The sequence below is a fragment of the Octodon degus genome, unplaced genomic scaffold (genome assembly GCF_000260255.1).
Source record: "Octodon degus isolate 3935 unplaced genomic scaffold, OctDeg1.0 scaffold00089, whole genome shotgun sequence".
Lineage (NCBI taxonomy): Eukaryota > Metazoa > Chordata > Mammalia > Rodentia > Octodontidae > Octodon > Octodon degus.
In genome coordinates this window covers 1,001,617-1,021,913 of record NW_004524665.1, presented here as the reverse complement: position 1 = coordinate 1,021,913, position 20,297 = coordinate 1,001,617, and the positions used below count along the sequence as shown (strand labels likewise).

Here is a 20,297-nt window from a genome sequence, read left to right as displayed (position 1 = left end):
TAGCAGTTTTGCGTGTCTTTTGTTAAATTTATTTTTATTTAATGTTTTTGATATTAAAATATATTTTTATTCTTAAAAATTCATAGATGCTTATTACTCACATATAAAAACATAGTTGGTTTTTGTACATTGGCTTTATATCCTGATGGCTTACTAAGTTTACTTATTAGTTTCCATAATTTTATTTTATATTCTTTGTTGAATTGTAGATTGATGAATCATAAGAATTTTCTGTTTACTTTTGTCCATGTCATAACTTTATTTCTTTTACTTATTTATTGAACATGTAGGACCATTAGGAAAATGTTACGTGTAAGTACTGAGGGTAGACATTCTTGTTTCAGGGGACCAAAGTCTTGGGTAGGAACATGACCAAGGTTAATTCTGCAGTCCTGGAAGTGTGTTGAAATTTTGCTTTTTTTTTTTTTTTAAATTTGGTAATGTATTTGGTACAGGGTCTCACTATCAAGCTCCAACTCGTAGTGATCCTCCTGTTTTCAGCCTCCCCAGCACTGGGATTACAGGCCTGTGCCAATACACCCAGTCTCAGTGGCTGGCTCAGTGTGCCTGGGGGTGGTGCCGGTGCAGCATGTGGTGCTAGGTATTGAACCCTGGTCCCTGTGCTTGACTAAACATGTGCGTAGTCCACTGAGATATGCGATTTTGCTTGTTAATGGCAAGTACTTGTATATATTGTGCTCTGTTCTAAGTGTTTTATTAGATTAACTTATTGAACCTTCACATAAACCCCACAAGCTAAATACTCATACTGGAGGTTGGTATGAGTCTTACGGGATAAATATTCATCATTTCACCATTAAATATGATGCTATTTGTAAGGTAAAAGTTTTTTTTTTTTTTTTGCACAGACTGTATTTGATGGAGGAAATTGCCTTTTGTTTTACTATGCTGATTTCTAAAATAGTGCAAGCATTGAGTTTTGCCAAGTGATTTACCTACAGCTGTTGAAATGATTGACAGACGTAGTTCAAGTCCATGTGAAAAAAACGTGCTTTTCAAATTCTGTATAGCTTAACTTGTCAATTTATTCTGTTAGTTACTAAGAAAGGATTCCTCCTCATGATCTCTGATTCTCTCTGTTAGCTTTTTCTTTCATTGGATTTTGAAACCCTTTTCTTAGTTGCCTACACACTGAGAGATGTTAATTTTCCTATGGAATGCTGTAGTTTTCACATTTGATGCCCTTCTTTATATCTGATAGTATTCCTAGGCTTGAAGTCTAAGTTTTCTGGTAATAGAGTGACACCAGTTTTCTTTCTTCATAAAGAAACTTAGCCTTTTGCTTTCCATTTTTTGTGCTTTTATATTTAAAGTGGGTTTCTATATTTAGGCCTTGCTTTTCTTTTTTTTTTTTAAATTAATTTTATTGAGAAAGAAATAGCAATGAGATAGTTTCAAAATAGGTTAGTAGGATAGCTACAATAGTTAATACGTTGCATATTGTTGTCTTTGTAGTAGTTATTCATAGTACAAGATGCTGACGTGATATTTTGTCTAAACACTATCAGTACAAACCTTTTTTCTCATTAAACTAAGAGAAAGTAGCTATATATCTCTGCTAACTATTTTGTATATATGTTTTTTCACTACTTAATGCACTTGGAGTATTGGTCTATTTATATTCAGTATAATTATGAATATGGTTGTATGTAAGTCTACTTCATTGCTCTGTATTATCTATTTGTCTCGTGTTCCTTGTTTTTTTTTTTATTTCTTTCCTCCCATCTTTCTGGTGAACAGAATATTCAAAACTATCTTCTTTTATTTCCTTAATTGACATTTTAGCTGTGCTGTTCAGGTTTTGATTTTTACCGTGGCTTCTATTTTATTGCTATTGGTTGCACTGGGGACTATGGCGTGAAGTTGTGACTCATGAGATACTTCTTAGAATTAACACCCAATCAGTACATTCAAAATATCAGAACATAATAATAATAATATGATTCTATTAACCTTGCTCTCCTTTTTTGTTTCATTGTTATTTTATGGTTGTCATTTATATTCCTTCTATAGTTCATAACATCATAATTCAGTGCTAACTTTTTGGCTTTTCATGGTCATTCTAAGAGAAATTGAGGAAAGTAAAAAACCAAATTTACTCCCTCATTCTATCCTTTCTCATGCTCCTAAATTTTTCAGAGCTAAGTTTCCATATTTTACCTTTCTACTCAGTTTAAATAACTTTCTAATATTTTGGTAATGTGAATAGATCTCCTGGAAACAAATTCTCAATTGTTATTACGAGAAACTGTTTTAATTAGACTTTATAACTAGAATTTATTTTCCCTCAAAGCAGAATTCTAGTAGACAGGTTGATTTTTCCAGTGTTTTAAGTGTGTCACATCTTTTGGCTCCATAAGTCTCAGTGACGAGTCAGTTGTCATCCTTTTTTTTCTTTTAAGATTAATTGATTAATTAATTAATTAATTTGGTACAGGGTCTTGCTACGCAATTCAGACTCCTAGTGATCCTCCTGCCTCAGCCTTCGCAGTGATGGGATTGCAGAAGTGTGCCACCATCCCTGGTCTCAGTGGCCAACTCAGTGCGCCTGGTGGCATGGCTGGCATGGCATGTGGTACTGGGGATCAAACCTCAGTCCCTGATCTTGCCAGGCAGGCACTTAGACTACTGTACTATCTTCCCAGCCCTGGGTGTCATCCTTATTGCTCAGTGTGTAAATTCTCTTTTTCTTCTGGTCTTAATATTATTTTCCCTTAATTTTTAACTCTCAGAAGTTCACCCGTGATATTCCTGCGTGTTGCTCTGAATCTGTTCTTCCAGGGGCTCACCAAGCCTGACTGTGATTTTCCACCAAAGCAGGAAACACTAAACTGTTGTATCTGAGGGATGAATGGAAAGATAAGGTGGTAAAAGAGCAAAAGCTGCCTGCCAACTTTTTAAAAGAAAGTTTTTTAGATATGGCCTCCAAATATTTCTTCTTGTTTTCTGTGTCCAGCATGGGGTCCCAAGTCTGTGTTTGGTTGAAGCAGAGGCTGGCCATGGAGTCATTATTCCATGCAGCTGTGTGAGCAGATATTCCTTAAGTGTGGGAAGCTGGGAGATTGGTGTCAGGAGAACGACCCTGTCCTGCTGCACACGGCCCATGGGGACCGATCCAGGAGCACCTGCCTTCCCCCTCTTGGCCTCTGCTACCTCCCAGACCTCACATGATACAGCACAGCCAGGATGAGGTCTGATGACCTGGGTTGACCTCCCACCTAGCTATGTGTCCTTGGGCGTTTTACTTGACCTTTCAGTGTCTACTTCCCCATCTGCAAAGAGCAAAAAACAGTACTTATTTTGCAGGGTTGTTGTGAGGGTTAAATATGTTAACATAGAGAAACCCTTGGAGCAGTGCCTGGCACCTACAAGTGCTTGTCACCAAGAAACACAGTTGTGACACACTGTCCTTCATGCCCTTGCCTCCATCTCTGCCCATAGCTGCTTTGGCCCAGTACCCAGCCCCACCCGCCATCTTTAGAGAGTGTCTCAATAACTGTACATGTTTTGAGAACAGTGCGTGACTACCACCTGACTCCAGAAAATGGACCTCGTAGAGAAGCCCAGGGCTACACGACCCAGAAGAGCTCACGAAACCAGCTTCTGTTCCAGAGAACTAACAGAATAGCTTTCTTCCAGTTTCCCTAACCACACACTCTTAAGTATATAGGCAAATTGAAATTTCCCACAATGCACTGCTTCAAGGAGGAGGAGCCACATTTATTGAGTATCATGTGCCATATTATTTAATTCTATACCATAGGAGCCAACATCATTTTTAGGTAAGGAAATTAAAGCAAAAAGTGATTATGTGCTTTTCCAAGGTCACACAGCTAGTATGAGAATTCAAACTTTATTTTTCCCCCTTTTATCTTTGCATTTTAGTATGTAACTTTGTTCTTGTCTCTCACAGAAAGGTCATTGAGGGGTGGTTCAAAAGATAGAAATCACTTATCAAAGGATGTTCTATGAATAAGAAGATAACAGTGAACTAAGTAGTAGAAAAAGATGGAGAATTTACCAGTCAAAGAAACAACATTTTCAAAATTGACTCAGCCCTCTCCTTTTACTTTTCTTCCTTGGTACTCTCAAATATTCCAGTTATCCTAAGTTCCGGCCTTGGACTCGCTTCTGACTTTGTTTTCTTGTTCCAAGTGGAAGCACCTATACCTATGGATTCAATTCCTACCTATATGCATGCTTGGCTCTGGCTCCATATCCTGTAATCCACACTTCAGTCCTGAGTAACAGGTCTGTCTATTCAGCTGGCCCTTGAACAGAAGCCTCTCCCTGTGTATGCTGATAGAGTGCTGAACTCGTAACCCTCCCTTTGGAGCCTCCTCCCGTATTTTCCATTGCAATCAGCAGCAGTGCCACCCATTTGCACCTCATCTGAAAGCCTAAGAATAATCTTATACTTACAGTCGCCTCTTACTGCACATTTGCTGTGAGAGTCATTGTACCAATTGTTTCTCCTATGTCTTTTTGCATTTAACCTCCACAAGAAATATAAGTTTTAGACATTCATTCTTCTGTTGCACTGACTGCTGAAGCCAAGTTCAGGGTGATTGAGTACCGGTGTCTGTCAGGTTCATGGGCAGAGGTGGTATTTAAACCCAGTTCCTAAGCATCTTCCTGGAAAGCTCAAGATCCTGAGTTTGATCCCTGATACTGGATAAATGATATATGAACAAGTAAACAAACACAGTTTTTTGGGCTCCAGAGCCTATGTTCTTTAACACAGACGAACCACATGCATGGGACTCACAGACATATTTTATTTGCTAGAAAAATTATTGAGCAACACTCAAAAGTTCTAAAAAGAATCTGGATTTCAGATTCTTCCTTCAGAAGATCTCATCTCCTAGCAAGCTCCACATTGGCTGGCTGCCTCTGAGTAGTGGCCATTTCTTTGAAAGGGGTGTCCCTTCTCCGGTTTGCTGCAGTTCTGTCCCTACCTGAAGTATTCTTGCACCTGCCCTCATTGGTATTATCTCCCTGACTCCTGATGGCATTTGAGCTCTTGACCCCTGTTGTATTGTGTTATGGGTCTTCAACTGGTCTTTCACTTTTCTGCAGTCTAACTGACATCACTTTTCTACAGTCCCTAAACTGACAGTGTTACTTACAGACTCATAGTCTGGTCTGTCTCCCATTCTTCACCGTCCTTTGGCTTAGATCCAGTGTGGAAGCTCTCGAATGCTCAGAGACAGGAATTCTGGAACATGAGTGGACCGTAGGAGCACTGCAGCTGATTGACTCTCAGGAGATGGGGTCTGCCAGAGGAGGTGGTTACTGGGGTGTGATCTGGGAGGCACATTCCCTCCCTGGTCCTCCCTTCTCCCTCCTCCCTGCTTGCCGTGATATAAGGATCCTTTCTCGGCGCTCTCCCACTCCCTGCCTTATGGTTTCTGTCTTGGAGTCAGAAGATCATAGGCAGTAACCATGAACCAAATCCTTCTCCTTGCCTTGTGTGTGCTGGGTATTGGTCCCAGCAACAAGGAAGGACGGGATCCCTATGGTTGAATGGGCTCTTACAACGTCATGCTCACTTGCCTTAGATATCACCTGGTTTCCTGCTTTGATTCGTTTTCCACATTGCCTATAATTAGGGATATAGGAAGGCAAACAGATGCTGCCCACTAAGCTCAGAATGAAATACAAACTCTTTCAGTGTGATATATAAGACCATCTGTGGTCTGGCCTCCAGCCAATATCCTCATCTCTGCTTACTTTTCACACTCCTCTTCGCTTTATTGAAAAATTAGCTCTTCTTTCACCAAAACATAAGTGTAGTAGAATCAACTCCTGGTGATGCTAAGACAGCGTCACATTTCAGTGGCTCATTCGATTCTGTGGTGCATGATACAGTAGAGAAATAAGAGTCTCAGCTTTGTATTCCACATCTGCCTTCTAATAGGTGTGTGGACTGGATCAACCTGCTTCGTGTTTTTGTGTTGCCATGTTTTTCCTATGTACAAAGTGAGGCGATGCAAAGTTCTCACATCCTGCTAGATTTAAGTGAAATCATTGATGTAAGGCCTCAGGACCACGTGGTGCCTACCAGCCCCCATTGGATGTTAGCTGTTGCTGTTGTTATTACCCTTTTCATTCATATAACATTGAGCTAAGAACTATTGTAGGAGTTTTGTTGTATAGTTTCTTTTCTTTCTTTTTTTTTAGGGCAAGGCTGTATATGGTTAGATATAAATTTCTGTGTAAAAATAGCTAAATATTTATTCTTATTTTTAAAAATGTTTTTATCTTTTAAATCTTTTTTCTTCATATTCTTGAGAGACTCAAAGTTTAACATATCAATACTTGAGGAAAATACTTGTTCCATGATATGTCTAAGATGTTTGATATCCAGACAGATAGTGAGGTTAAGCTCAACTGCCTATGTTGTAGGGTAATAATAATAAGCCTCTCTTCTGGAGGGTTAACAACCTAAGTTTGCAGAACAAAAATTAGAGAAAAAGAAGGGCTGCAAGGCAGCCAACATTTTGGCCCTAGCCTTTCAAGGGCAATGAGGACTCAGGACACCAGAGAACCTGTATTGTAACATCATGTAACTCACTTGTGTCCCAAATTTTCTGATCAAGGAGATTATGGAGCCACAGAGGAAAATGAACGATGATGTAGAGGGTGCCTAAGGAGAGTCACATGGAGGGAAAATATTCTCTCAGGCTTTCGCAGAGAGCAAATTGGTCAAGCAATGGCTGAGACTCATCCACATGGCTGACACTGACAAAGAATCTACAAACTGTGTTACAGGGTTTTGGGATAAATCCTGAGGGGATTTGACTGAATATAAAAGTTACATTTCTTGTTATATAGGTCTTCCTTTATCTTGGTCTTAACCATCCAGCAGAAAAGTATGAAAACAAAATATTAAAAGTAAAGCCATATTAATATGCTGAGCTGTAAAAGGCTCAAGTCAACAACTTCTGACATTGCCAGTCCTACAGATAACCCACTACTATTATGGACTACTGGACTATATTGGGATATTTTGCTGAATTCATGCACTTACAGTATCTAAATAACAATGAAATGCCCTTCTCTGACAAAACAAATCAAAAAAGTGGGATAGAAATGAATGACCATTCTGTATCAGTATACTCAAAATAGTTAGGATAGATACACAGATCCATTCTCTTAACTCAATGAATAGAGAGGCCTGTTCTAATAGTATTTGAGACAGAATATCATGTCTGCATCTTATACAATGAATAACCACTGAGACAATAATATCCAATGTATTAATTATTGAAAATGTACTTGTAATTGGTTGTGAAACTATATCATTGCTATTTGTTTCTCAATAAAATTATTTAAAAAAGTTTCTTTTTTTTGTGGCCAGCTCAGCCCACTCTGGGGGTGGTGCTGGCATAGCATGTGGTGCCAGGACTAAACCACAGTCCCCACCCACTTGTCTAAGCTTTCCTAAGCAGGCGTGTTAAACCCTGAGCTGTCTTGCTGGCCATGATGTTTAGTTTGGGAAACTGCAGTGACTTTATAAAGAAAATCATTGCAGCCCTGTTTTCTAGGTGAAGCTGTAGAGGATTAGAGAAGTAGACTTGCCATGATCATCACTTGCTGATAGATGGTAGATGCAGAATTCAAATGCTGGAGTCCTAAGCCTTGCTTTCATTTCCTAATGTTCCTTGTTTTTGTGAATTTGCTTGGGAAGCCATAACAGAGCCCCACAAACCAGGTGGCTTAAACCACAGAAATATACTGCTCCCAGGTCTAGGGGCTGGGAATTTGGGATGAAGGTGTTAGTGGAGTTGGTTGCTTTGGATGCTCTTCTTCCTGGCCTGAGGATGGCCAATGTCTTGCTTCTGTTTCTGCTGTGCACCTGCTCCTCTGGGCACCTTCTGTGCCCTAATCTTATCCTCTTATCAAGATGTCAATCATATAAAGTAAGGGCCCAGCCTTAGCCTCATTTAAACATCACTTTTTTTTTAAAAGGCTTTAATCTCTGTAATCCCAACTCTTGGGAGGCTATAAACAATTGGAGTCTGATCTAGTAGTGAGACCCTGAACACCCTGTAGACCCTTCCCTAAAATGCAAAATAAATAAATAAATAAATATAAAATGCTTTATCTCTAAACAGCAATATTTTGAGGTGTACTGGGAGCTAAACCCTCAGAATATGAATTTTAGAGGAGTGCAGTTTAGCCCTGAAGTGGTGAATTGATACTTGAGCATCAAAAAGGGCTGCATGGGGAGCTGCACTCAGTTCTCTTACTGGATTCCAGCAGTTCTGGGTACTTTGTTATGCTTTGACTTAGATATAAGGTTTTTGTTTCTCAGTTGTTTTAATCTTTGATTCTCCATGCATATTTTTTTCAGTCCAGGTTTGACTGCTCTTCACCTTGGAGGGCTTTCAGGGCCCTAGGTCTTATGAACATTTCTCTTCTCTGTGCTTTCAACTCCAGGGATCCTGTCACCTTCTGTAGCTATTAGTTCAGTTCTACTGAAGAAAAATAATCTAAGTATCATTTTAAATTTGATCTGTTTGTGAAGGTTAAAATTAAGAATTTTCTTATGTACCTTGAGCTGCTTTTACCAAGTAAATTTGTACCTAGATCTGGGAGTGAATATCGTTGTAGCTGAAATTTCTTATAAAGATGTTACATTCACAAAGGTTAATGTAGAAGTCATACCACTCTCTCTTACCATATATGTTTAATTTAATTTTTGATTAACATTTATTAATTGTATATATTAATGAGGTTCAGTCTGATATTGCAGCGAATGATGCATATGCTATGCATTGCTAAGCCAGGGTAATTAATCTTTCCATTTTCTTATCACTTCTTTTGTGTGAAGTTACCCTCTTGTAGGTATTCAGGAAGTGTGTAATAGATAAGTGTGAACATAGACATCCCACTGTGCCACAGAGCAGCAGAACATCCCTGTAGCTGGGTTCTGCTCTCTTTGTACAAGCCCATGTTCTTCTTCCTCCCCCAGTCTCTGTTCATCACTATTCTACACCCAAGTCAACTGTTTTTAGCTTCCACGTATGACAGAGATCATGCAGTACTCGTGTTTCTGTGTTCGATTCATTTCACTTAATGTATTGACCTCCAATTCTATCCATCTTGGTGAAAATAATGGGCTGCATCTTGCATAGCTCAGTAACATTCGCTTGTGCTATCTGCCACATTTTCGCTATGCCTTCACCTTTTGATGGGCACCTCAGTTGATTATGTATCTGAGTAATTATGAATAGTGCTACATTAAACACAGAATTGCAGATACCTCTTTAGCACGCTGAATTAATTTCCTTTGCATATACTCAGAAATAAAATGGCTGGATCATCAGGTGGGGTGACTTGATCTTATTGTTAAGTGTTGGGGTTCCTTATACATTCTGTAGGCTAATCTTTTTTTTTTTTTGGAACTGGGGATTGAACTCAGGCCCTTGCACTTGCCAGGGAAGTGCTTATTCCACTGAACCATTTTACCCAGCCCTGTAGGCTAATCTTTCATGAGATCAATAGTTCGCAAGTGTTTTCTCCCATTCTGTAGGTTGTTTATTGCTTCTTTGTGGTGCAGAAGCGTTTTAGATTTTTGGAATCCTGTCTATTTTTAATTTTGTTTCCTATGTTTAGGGGATCATATCCAAAATTTCATCATTCATACGATGTCTTCAAGTGTTTCTCCTAAATTTTCTCTGAGTAGTTTCATAGTTTCTCTTCTTACATTTAGGTGTTTTGTTTTGTTTTGAGCTGATTTTTCTACAGTGTGTGAGGGCCGCATTCCAGTCTTTTGCAGGTAGATATGCAGTTTTCTCAGCACTGTTTGTTGAAGAGGATATTTTTCTCTCCAGCGTGTTTTTAGCACCATTGTCAGATGCAGTTGGCTGCGAATGCATGGGCTGATATTGGGGACCTTTGTTCTGTTGACTTATGTGTTGGGTTTTATGCATGTGACGTGATTTCTGGTCGCTACAGCTCTGCAGGACATCTCAAAATCCGGTATTGTGCTGCTTCCAGCTTTGTTCCTTTGGTTCAGGATTGCTTTTGGGTATATAGAAACCTCCGTGTTGCTATACCTATTTTAGAACTAGTTTTCTTAGTTTCATGAAGGCCATTACTGGTACTTTGATGGCCCTGGCACGAGTCTGTGTGTCACTACAGGCAGCATGGGCACTCTAGCAGTACTCATTCTTCTGCTCCATGAGGTGGGAGATCTTTCCATGTGTAGTGTCACCTTTAATTTTTCTCATTGATGTCATATAATTTTCTATCATGGATTATCTTTCAATTCCTGGATTAAAATTTTATTTATTTATTTAGTACTGGAAATCAAGCTCAGGTCTTTGTGCTTGCCAGGCAGGTGCTGTGCCACTGAGCTATATCCCTGGTCCTCCTGGATTAAGTTTATCCTAGTCCTATCTATCTATCTATCTATCTATCTATCTATCTATCTATCTATCTATCTATTTTTTAATTTAGGGGTTGCTATTGTGAATGGGTTTATTTTTGTGATTTCTTTTTTCTTTTTTCTTTTTTTTTTTTTTTTTGGCTGGCTCAGGCTGCCTTAAGGGAGGGTATGGGGTGGATGTGGAGCTGGGAGTCGAGCTGCCATCCCCTGTGACTGACTGAGTTTGCCCCTGCAAGCGCTTTTGACAACTGAGCTAACTGGCCAGCCCCTGCTACTGGTGTTCGCATGTTCAATTACATCTTGCAACCTTGCTGACTTTATCAGTTCTAATTATCTGCTGCAAAATCCACCACCCTTTCTTCTAAACGGATGAGATACCTTGTTGTGCCTTTGTCTAACTGAATACAAGCTGTGAGTTGGCTTGGCCAATTCATTTCCCAAGCATATGTTTTTCAGAGTTAAAAAAAAAAAGAGATTTAATTATTTTTGTTGCACTCAATGAGCAAATTGGACCTTTCATTTTTCAAAAGGCTATATTGTACTTTCTAGGTATAAATAAGAAAAATCAATTTTATTTCGTTCCACAGTTAACAGATTTGAAAATATTTTTAAGGGTGTGTGTTTGTGTGTGTGTGTGTGCACACAGGGTGTCACTACGTAGCTCAGACTCATAGTGATCCTTCTGATTTCTGCCTCCCTAGTGCTGGGATTACAGGCATGTACCGTCACATCTGGACTCCATCGCAGGCTCAGCACGCCTGGGGGCGGGGCCGGCGCAGCATGCAGTGCTGGAGATCGAACCCTGGCCCTTGTGCTTACCTAAGCAAGTGCTTAGTCCGCTGAGTTATACCCTGGCCCTCAGATTTGAAATATTGACTCCTGTTATTTGAAAGTATCAGGTTGGGTAGTGATGACAGGAACACAGTGCTGTCGTGTTGGTAAGCCTTTGAATAGCTGCTTTTCAATCTCAGTAAAATGGAGTATGTCTTGTGAAGTATAAAATTATATTCCACTCTGAGCTGCTAAGAGTCTCTTTGAAGAGCTCAAGTATTATTGAAACTGATTGTATGGTATATTTAAAAGATGATTTCTAAAATTTAAAAGCTGCCAGGAATTTTATAAATCGTTGAATATCCTTGGATTTTTTGAGTTTTCTGTTTTTGTATAAAGTGATATCAAATTGATTGTGGCAATTTATGAATGGTGCTTCAGATAATTAAATCTGGGAACTATTTTTGCTTGTTATATATATTTACTACCTCTTTAACAATACCTGTAAAATTGTTAGTATTATTAAGGAGTTCTGTGTGAAGAGTAGTAAGTATAAACAAATGAAGATAAGAAAAGTGAAGTATAATATTAAAATACAAAGTGTATATGAGTTAAAGTGTTTAACTTTTATATCTAAAACTTAAATAATCTTGTTTTAATTTTTTAAGTACCCTTCCAGTACTAAAAAGTATAGGTTTTACCAAAATATTGTTAAATGCATATATATGTATGATATATATATGTGAATAGAATATATATGTAACTTTAATAAGAAATACTGATTCAGACACTCAAAAAACAGGATAAAATCACCTACCCAATAACCACATATAGGATTTAAAAATTTAACCACTTAACATAATTTTACATAACATAAAATGCATTTATTTCAAGTGTGCAATTCCCATAGCATACAATTTGTTTCTTTGAGTTGCACAATCCAGTGATTTTCAGTAAACACCTAGAGTTGGTGACCATCATCACAGCCCACCTGCAGAACCTCCCCTTCTGCCCCGATGGACCTCCCCTTCCGCCCCGACGGACCTCCCCTTCCGCCCTGACGGAACTGCCCTGCCCACAGACCTGTCCTGTCTGGTGTACTTGCTCTGAATTCCCTCTCCGGCCCCAGGCAGCTTCTCATCCACCTTGTGCGTTTTCAGGTTTTCTTTCCCTGGATTTTTCTTATACATTGGATTGCACACTATGAAATGTGTGTGTGTGTGTGTTTTGCTACTTTCTCTTAGCAAAATGCTATGAGACCCATTTGTACTATGGCAGGTGTCAGCACTTAGTAACTTTCTATTCGTACAGACACACAATTTACCCATTACAGTAACAAACTCTTAATATATATATATATATATATATATATATATATATATATGTATTATAGAAACTGAATAGAGAATAAAGGCATAAGGATAGGAGAGTTATTATGTCTAATTTTATTAAAATGTCTTATAAGCAAGATAGTGGATCTAAAATAAGACTAGAAAGCCTTCTACTGACCCAAATGCAATTCCTTCACATGACCACCATCGGTTTACTGTTTGTACCTGTCTAGACTGTCTGTGTACACATGTACATGCCGATGTATACCTGCACACACGAGTATACATCTCAGCGGTTATATATGTTACATTTTAATGAATATAGGCTCAAATGGTTTAATATTTTAACGTGCTTGCCAACACTAAGAAAAAGATTCTTGCTGACCTTGTTGGATTGGAACATATACGAAAACTATGAATAGGTTAATTCATCTATCTATTCACAGTGGAGAAAAGTTCAGATCTGCGGGCTCTAGTTCTTAGCAGTTATCACAGCTGGTGTTTCCATGTAGTAAAGGCCCTCTGCCTTTCCTTGCAGGATACTTCGGGTCTGCTTGTGAGGAGAAGGTGGACCCCTGTGCCTCGTCTCCGTGTCAGAACAACAGCACCTGCTACGTGGATGGGGTGCATTTCACCTGCAGCTGCAGCCCGGGCTTCACGGGGCCCACCTGCGCTGACCTGGTGGACTTCTGTGCGCTGAGCCCGTGTGCTCACGGCACCTGCCGCAGCGTGGGCACCAGCTACAAATGCCTCTGTGACCCAGGTGGGTGCTCCCTGGAGGCCGCATTCTTTTCTGCCTCCAGTGACTGTTAGTTTTTCTTTTGCATCCAGGAAATGTCAGCGCACAGGGTGTGGTATGCTTGTAAACAGAAGTGAATGCCACTTGGGTGTAACACATTTTATCTTTAGACTTGCTCTTGGGAGGGCTTTAAAAATATCTTTTCCCCTTTACATGAATGATCCACATTTATAGTAGAAAAAATAAAAAATATATATACTTAACATAATGGAGAAAATGATCACATGCTCAATTTTATAACTGGGCAATTATTTTTAGCAATGTACTGTAGGTCATTCTAGAGTGTTTGCTGTGTGGAATCTCTTTTACTATTGTGTGCTTGAGTTAATGGACTAGGCTTTCCATTTTAATGTATGTGAAAAGCATCCATTAAAATCCTTACTCTGCGCCCAGTATGTTACACCCCTGATTCCCTGTGTAAACACTCAAAAGCTCCATCATTTATTTTGCAAATGTCTATTGCTTTTTTTTTTTTTTTTTTTTTTGGAACTGGGGATTGAACTCAGGCCCTTGTACTTGCCAGGGAAGCGCTTATTCCACTAAGCCATCTCCCCAGCCCCCGTCTGTTGCATTTGTAGTACTGATTTTTAATTCTGGAACTTTTGATACTTAGAAGTCAACATGATTACTAGTAACAATTTGTTTCAAAACATATCAGTGTTGTCTGAAAAGAACACACAGGCATCCTTTGGGTTTCTGTCATTTCTCTTTTTTCATTTTTGTGGTATTGGGGATTGAACTCAGGACCTTGCGCTTCCCAGGCAAGCACTTATTCTACTGAGCTGTCTCCCCAGCCCTGGCTTCTGTCATTTCTGTTCCACCCAAGTCTCCATCCCTGTAGGAGCCAGCTGTTTAGAGTGCATCCCCACACAAGTCCCCATGCGTGGCCTGGAGTAGGCAGTAGCTCTGACCAGCACTGAGCTTTGCTTGAGCCCTAACTCTCTGTCACTCATCTTACCCAGCCCACTTCTGAGGCTAAGTTTCCTTCCTGGAGTTCCAACAACAACCCACAACATCACTTGCATAATCTTTACTACATTTCACAGTTGTGCGCTGCAAATGGTGTCTTGGTCCATAACAGCCCATGGTGATCCTATGGGAATATTCAGCCTCCTTCCACCCTGGCTATCTTAGCTTGTGCGAGAACACTCTATGGTATTTATACAGCCACACAATTCCTCGACAATGCACAGGTTGTGTCCCCATCCTTCAGTGACAATGACTGTATTAATGATCCTTGTGTGTGGGAGGAAGAGTGTCACTAAAATAGCTTTGTACTGAAAGATAGCCCCATGCCACCCTTGAAGGAGCATCTGCTTTCTAGGTTCCAATATGGAAGCATCATAGCTCTGCTTCTTTTGGGACCAAATTTGTGCTAAGGCTTGTAGTGCCTCTAGAATTTCTGTCCCATATCTGTTACCACACCCCCAACAGGGGCTGAGCTTAGGTCCCAGCCCAGGTGCTCATGGCTCTGTGGCCTCCATGCATGGCCCAGAATGTCCAAAGGACACGTCTCATCTTCATGAATCAATCAAAGGAGTTTGTGGGAAATGCAAGCAAGCATTTGAAGGCTGCTGAAAAGCCTCGTTCACATAGACTCATTTCTCTGATTTTCTGAGCAATTGATACTTTGCCAAGTTCTTCTTTTCCTTTCTGCTCTTTAGTACAGAGGAGGGGATGTTAAGCTGCCTGGTAACAGCGTTAGAATTCTCCAGAGAAACAGGATGGGGGTGTGGGGGAGGAGAGAGAGGGAGAATGAGAGACAGACAGACAGAGACCCAGAAAGAGACAGAGAAAGACAGAGAGACAGAGAGACAGAGAGACAGAGAGAGAGACAGAGAGAGAGAGAGAGAGAGAGAGAGAGAGAGAGACAGAGAGACAGAGAGACAGAGAGAGAGACAGAGAGAGAGACAGAGAGAGACAGAGAGAGATAGAGAGAGGAGAGGCTTATTTACAGTACGTGGCTTATGAAATTGTGGAGACTGTAAAGTCTATGCTCCATGGGAAATCAGTGGGCTGGAAGCTCAGGCAAGCTTTCTGTGCTGCATATTGAGGCTGAATTCCTTCTCCTCTGCAGAGCCTCGGCCTTTGTGCTGATGGTCTTCGAGGAGTTGGATGGGGCCCGTTCACATTAGCAAGGGCCGTCTGCTCTCCTGAAAATCTGCAGAGGTAAATGTTAACCTCATCTAAAAAACTGCCTCGTGGCAACATTTACATTAATATGTGAGTGCACATCAGGGTTCTGTAGCCTGGCCAAGTTGACCCATGAAAGTATTTGTCACAGCAACACATTTGGGGTTTCCTCCTGTGCTGCCATTTCTTCAAGTCTATGAATGTCATGAGGGCTCTCTTCTGGGTTTGCTCCATATTCTGTGCCTTGTGGAGATGGGAATAGACGTCTTGAAGGGCCCCGTTTTCATCCCTCTTGATTAGGGTGAATGTCCTGGATCAGCACACCAAGGAAGGAGGCAGTGCAGGGCTGTACCCTTCCCTGCTGGCAGCACAGAGGGCCAGGGCAATTTTGTGTTTGTCAGCTAAGCAAGCCTCAAATGTGCTAGGGAAAACAGTCTCACTTGCGCATGACTCATAGGCTTGTTGCTCATCCACTGTTTAGGACACATGGGGTCACTGCCCCTTGCTGAGTGCCAGCTCCTAGTGTTTCCTCCATGGAGCCCCACCAATGAGAATCAAATTGTGCAGGATGGGAAGACAGCTGCCTTTCTCCACCCCTTCTCCTCTTCTTTCTTTCTTTGTTGTTTCACAACAGAACAGTATTTTATTTATACATTTGCAAAGTTAGTAACACATGACACAAGGTTTCCTAGTGACTAACAGCTGACTTTAACCAGATAGGATGTTTATCTCAGGACCAGCTTGTTTGCTTTAGGCACTGAGGGTTAGTCCTGCCTACTCACATTTGATTGATTTCCTAGCTTCCATGGCTCCCAACATATCCACCTTTTTTGTTTTGTTTTGTCAGAGATGTGTGTTCTATTAGTTAGAGAAGCAGTATTTGGAGAAATCCTTAAAGGACCTTTTCATAGTTGAAGCCAGTCCAAAGACTGTAGGTACTTGAATTCAGCAAAATAACCCAATATAGGCCAATAGTCCCTAATAGTAGTGAGTTATCAGCACATCTGGCAGTTGTCAGAAGTTGTTGACTTGAGCCTTTTATAGCTCAGCGTATTAATATATCTTTATTTTTTATACTTTGTGGTTATACTTTTCTGCTGGATGATTAAGACCAAGTTAAAGCAAGACCTATATAACTAAAAAATGTAGCTTTGACTATTTGAGAAGTTCAGTCAAATCCCCTCAGGATTTATCCTGAAACCCTGTACCACAGTTTGTAGATCTGTTGTCAGTGTCAGTCATGTGGTTGAGTCATGGTCATTGCTTGACCAATTTGCTCTCTGTGAAAACCCGAGAGAGTTTTTCCTCTCTAGGTGTCTCTCCATAGGCATACTATACATTGTCGATCACTTTCCTCTGTGGTCCCATAATCTCCTTGATCAGAAAATTTGTGACACCACTTAGTTACAGTGGTGGTGTCACAGCAGAGGTTCTGTTATGTTCTTAACTGTGTTGAAATTTGCCTTCTGCTTAATTGGTTTATTTTTAAAAATTAAAGTTGAGTGAAATGACTTAAAGATCACTGTTGCGTCTTAACAATGCCAAGTAGAGTTTTTCAACGTGTGTCAAGGAGCTTATATGATCCTAGGTAAAAACACTTATTTCTCAGTATTCCTTGTGCCACCCTAGGAAAGGATCCTAGCAGGAAAGACGTGTGTACGTCTGCCTGCTGACTGTGAGCAGAGAAGATTCACAGGGCCTCTGTGGGCCTCAGCTTCTTCCTCAGGTGAAAAACAGATGCGGTTGTGTTTTGAGAGCATTGGGGAGGGGTAGCATGAAGCCCCATTTCTAGCACAGAGTGGTAAAAGCTGTTCATTCTCTGTTCTTTCTACCCACAGAGATTCCAACTAAATCTTTCATCACAGAGTGGCGAAATTGCCTCCATAAATTGTCTCCTTTCCTTCCCTCTGTCCTCTGCTGAAGCTTCTCCCAGGTCCCCGTGGAACCCTTGCCTTGATAGTCACCTGTGGCCCCCAAGTAGAGAAACTCAGACTCCCACATCCAGTCCTCAGTGCCTTGACCTGCCATGCAGTCTCTGGGGGTAGCCGTGGGGCCCTGCCTGGGCTTGGGATCAGATTTGGTAAAAGAATAGCATCGCTTTCAGAGAGGCTGCATCCTCAGATCATGAGGTGACATTGTATGACATAAAAAAGGCATTTTAACATCTGGCAAGAATTTACATTTTAAGAGGTGAACATGACAAGTCTGTGAATGGGAAATTTCTTGTCTTAATCTTTTGGAGCATGTAATTGCTTTCCCACTAGTTTTGCATAATGGAAGAATCTTGTAAGAATGGGCGAAATTGGGTGGCAAAGCAGGAGCCTGATTGTCCTCATAGATGGCAAATGGATCACATTTTAGACTGACAGCAGACTGGAATTGTGTCAGGCTGATAATTAGTTCCCATCTGAAAAAATGCCCTTTTGATTATTGCAAATCAGATTTGTCAGGTGCTTTATTTTCAAGCTTCATTTTTAGTTTATCCAACCGGGGATTTTTGATGGCGTTTAATATTAAATAATAAAATGTCAGCCTTGAGTAATCACTGAAATGTTGTCACCCAGTGACAGTGTTAAATGATAGGTTTTCTATTTAAAAAACACCTGAAAATAGAAATCTGAGGATCAGGAGAGGGTGAGAGGGTGATCTGCTGCTGCAGACAGGAGCAGGCGGCACTCACCAGGGGCCACCCCACTGCCCTTGTGGGTGGCCACTGCTAGCTCTGTGTTTGTGTACAGTGGGAGCATTGGGAGATGGCCATTTGGAGAGTGAACACTGTAGATGGTCAACACTTCAAGCCACTTCTGGGAGGAAGGTATGTGGCTTGGCTGAGTTCGTGGGTCTCGGCTCCTGAACTCAGGCAGGCCACGTGCCACTGTGCTACAATATTTTTATGTGGAAATATATATCAAGTTTTCTTTCCTTGAAAAACTCTTTGGTGCCCATTGGTGCAGCTATAGTTGAGCTCTGGGTTGAGACCTGGGATGGTCGCTGACCACCTTCCTCAGCCATTTTTTCTCCTCCAGAAGGCTGGTACTCAAATGACCTCATCTGGATATGCAGAACACTGCAAAATAAAGGAAGTTTAGATCTCGCTCAAATGGAATGTTTCTGTTTCTTTGCTAAATATTTTTTTCCCTTTCCTAAAGGAAATTTGATTTATAGGAATTTCAGATACAATTTTTTCTATTTTCTACTTTTTTTTTTTGTGGTTGGCTCAGCCCACCCTGGGGGCATGTCTGATATCAAACTGGTGTCCCTGTGAGCTTGCCTAAGCAGGCGCTCTAGACTGCTGAGCTATCTTGCCAGCTCCACTTTTTTTTTTTTTTAATACAGGGTCTCACCATGCAGCTCTGGCTGACCTTGAGTTTTCTTTGTATCCCAAGCTGGTCTAAGACTCACAATGGTCCTCCTGCCTCAGCCTCCCAAGTGCTGGGAGTACAGGCATGCACCACCTTTCGTCTTCCTTGCGGGCTGCATTGCTGGTCTGTGGCCTGTAAGATACAGCTGGTGTTGCTTCCTACTGCTCTACATAGACTTGGCAAAGACAGTGCTTTTGGGTGTTCGCTGAAAACAGAATAAATGATAAGACTTGATAGTCAGTGTGTGAATAGCAGTCACACAGCAATAAAAAAACTACTAAAACAATATGAAGACATGCAGCCCTCGTTAATGAATACCTGATAAATTTAGATTTCTGGAGGAGCATGGTGGACGATTTTTATCTTTTATTAATCAGAAACTTTTATCTGGTTCACCAGGATGAGGACAGTTTTTGTCTTTCACATGTAAGAGAAACCATGCATTTTAAGCTTGTGTGTCTCATGTATTTCATTTAATACTGTGACCTCAGGGTGTACCCATTTGCCTACAAATGCCTCAAGTTTACCATTATTCTTATCTCCCCATTACAAGGTTTGTATTTATTTATTTATGTATTTTTTTTTTTTGTTTGGAAAGTTCTACAGGGTGCTCAGGGTCTCACTACTAGATCGGACCCATAGTGATCTGCCTGTTTACAGTCTCCCAAGAGCTGGGATTACATGTACATGCCACCATGCCCAGTCTCAGTGTACCCCAGGGGTGGGGCCAGCATGGCAGGCCCAGGGATCGAACCCCAGCCCTTGCACCTGCTTGCAGGCATTTTAATCCACTGAGCTATTTGCCTGGCCCTACAAGGTTTTTTATAACCAAGTCAGTAATGTGTTTCGGCTAGTGACAGTGTCTGGGGATTGAGAGTTAGAACTGAAGTCCTTGCTTTGCTTCTGTTGCTTGGCATGATGGACAGGTGAGCTGACTTCCTGAAGAGCCAGACTGAAGACCCTGCCCATCTCCAAGTCTTTGTGCAGTTGGCTTCTGCTACCATTGCTTTCCTCTTCTGTAAAAGCAGCATAAAAATAATTGGATTGTGAAGCTTGAATAAAATGACACACATGGGGATCCACCCTGAAATCCATACAGTGAGGGAGCAGGAGTCCAAATGTCAGATACTTTTTTTTCCTGGGGGAGAGTCTTGTGGAAGTTATTAAGCCAGTGCTCTGATTTTCTTCCAGTGAGGTTCAGGATGGGAGTTGGATTACGCACAGGATCAGTTACACATGATTGTTAGCTGCCTTTACCAGGGCTCTTTGTGATTGTAGTGATAACCTAGTAACCACCAGGGGCCGAGCAGATCTGTAATGGCAAAGGTTGCTTGACTCACCGTGGTCTTTTTTTTTTTTTTTTGAGTTTCATAGAAATTTACTTATTTTTATTATTTTTTTCTTTCTTCCTTCTTTTTTTTTCTTTTCAAAGTTTTATTGATAAACATATAGCAATGAGACAGTTTCAAATCAAATCAAAA

The 20,297-nt window shown here is 40.7% G+C and overlaps 1 protein-coding gene across 2 annotated transcripts in view; it reads left to right on the top strand.

Annotated features, from left to right (window-relative positions):
* Window positions 1–20,297, top strand: part of Dner (delta/notch like EGF repeat containing) — a 340,243-nt gene that overhangs the window by 255,721 nt on the left and 64,225 nt on the right. For both annotated transcript variants that reach the window (XM_023722281.1, XM_004637300.2), the window contains one exon: window positions 13,061–13,285. In XM_023722281.1, coding sequence (XP_023578049.1) covers window positions 13,061–13,285 — 225 coding nt within the window. The remainder of the gene's footprint in view (window positions 1–13,060; window positions 13,286–20,297) is intronic.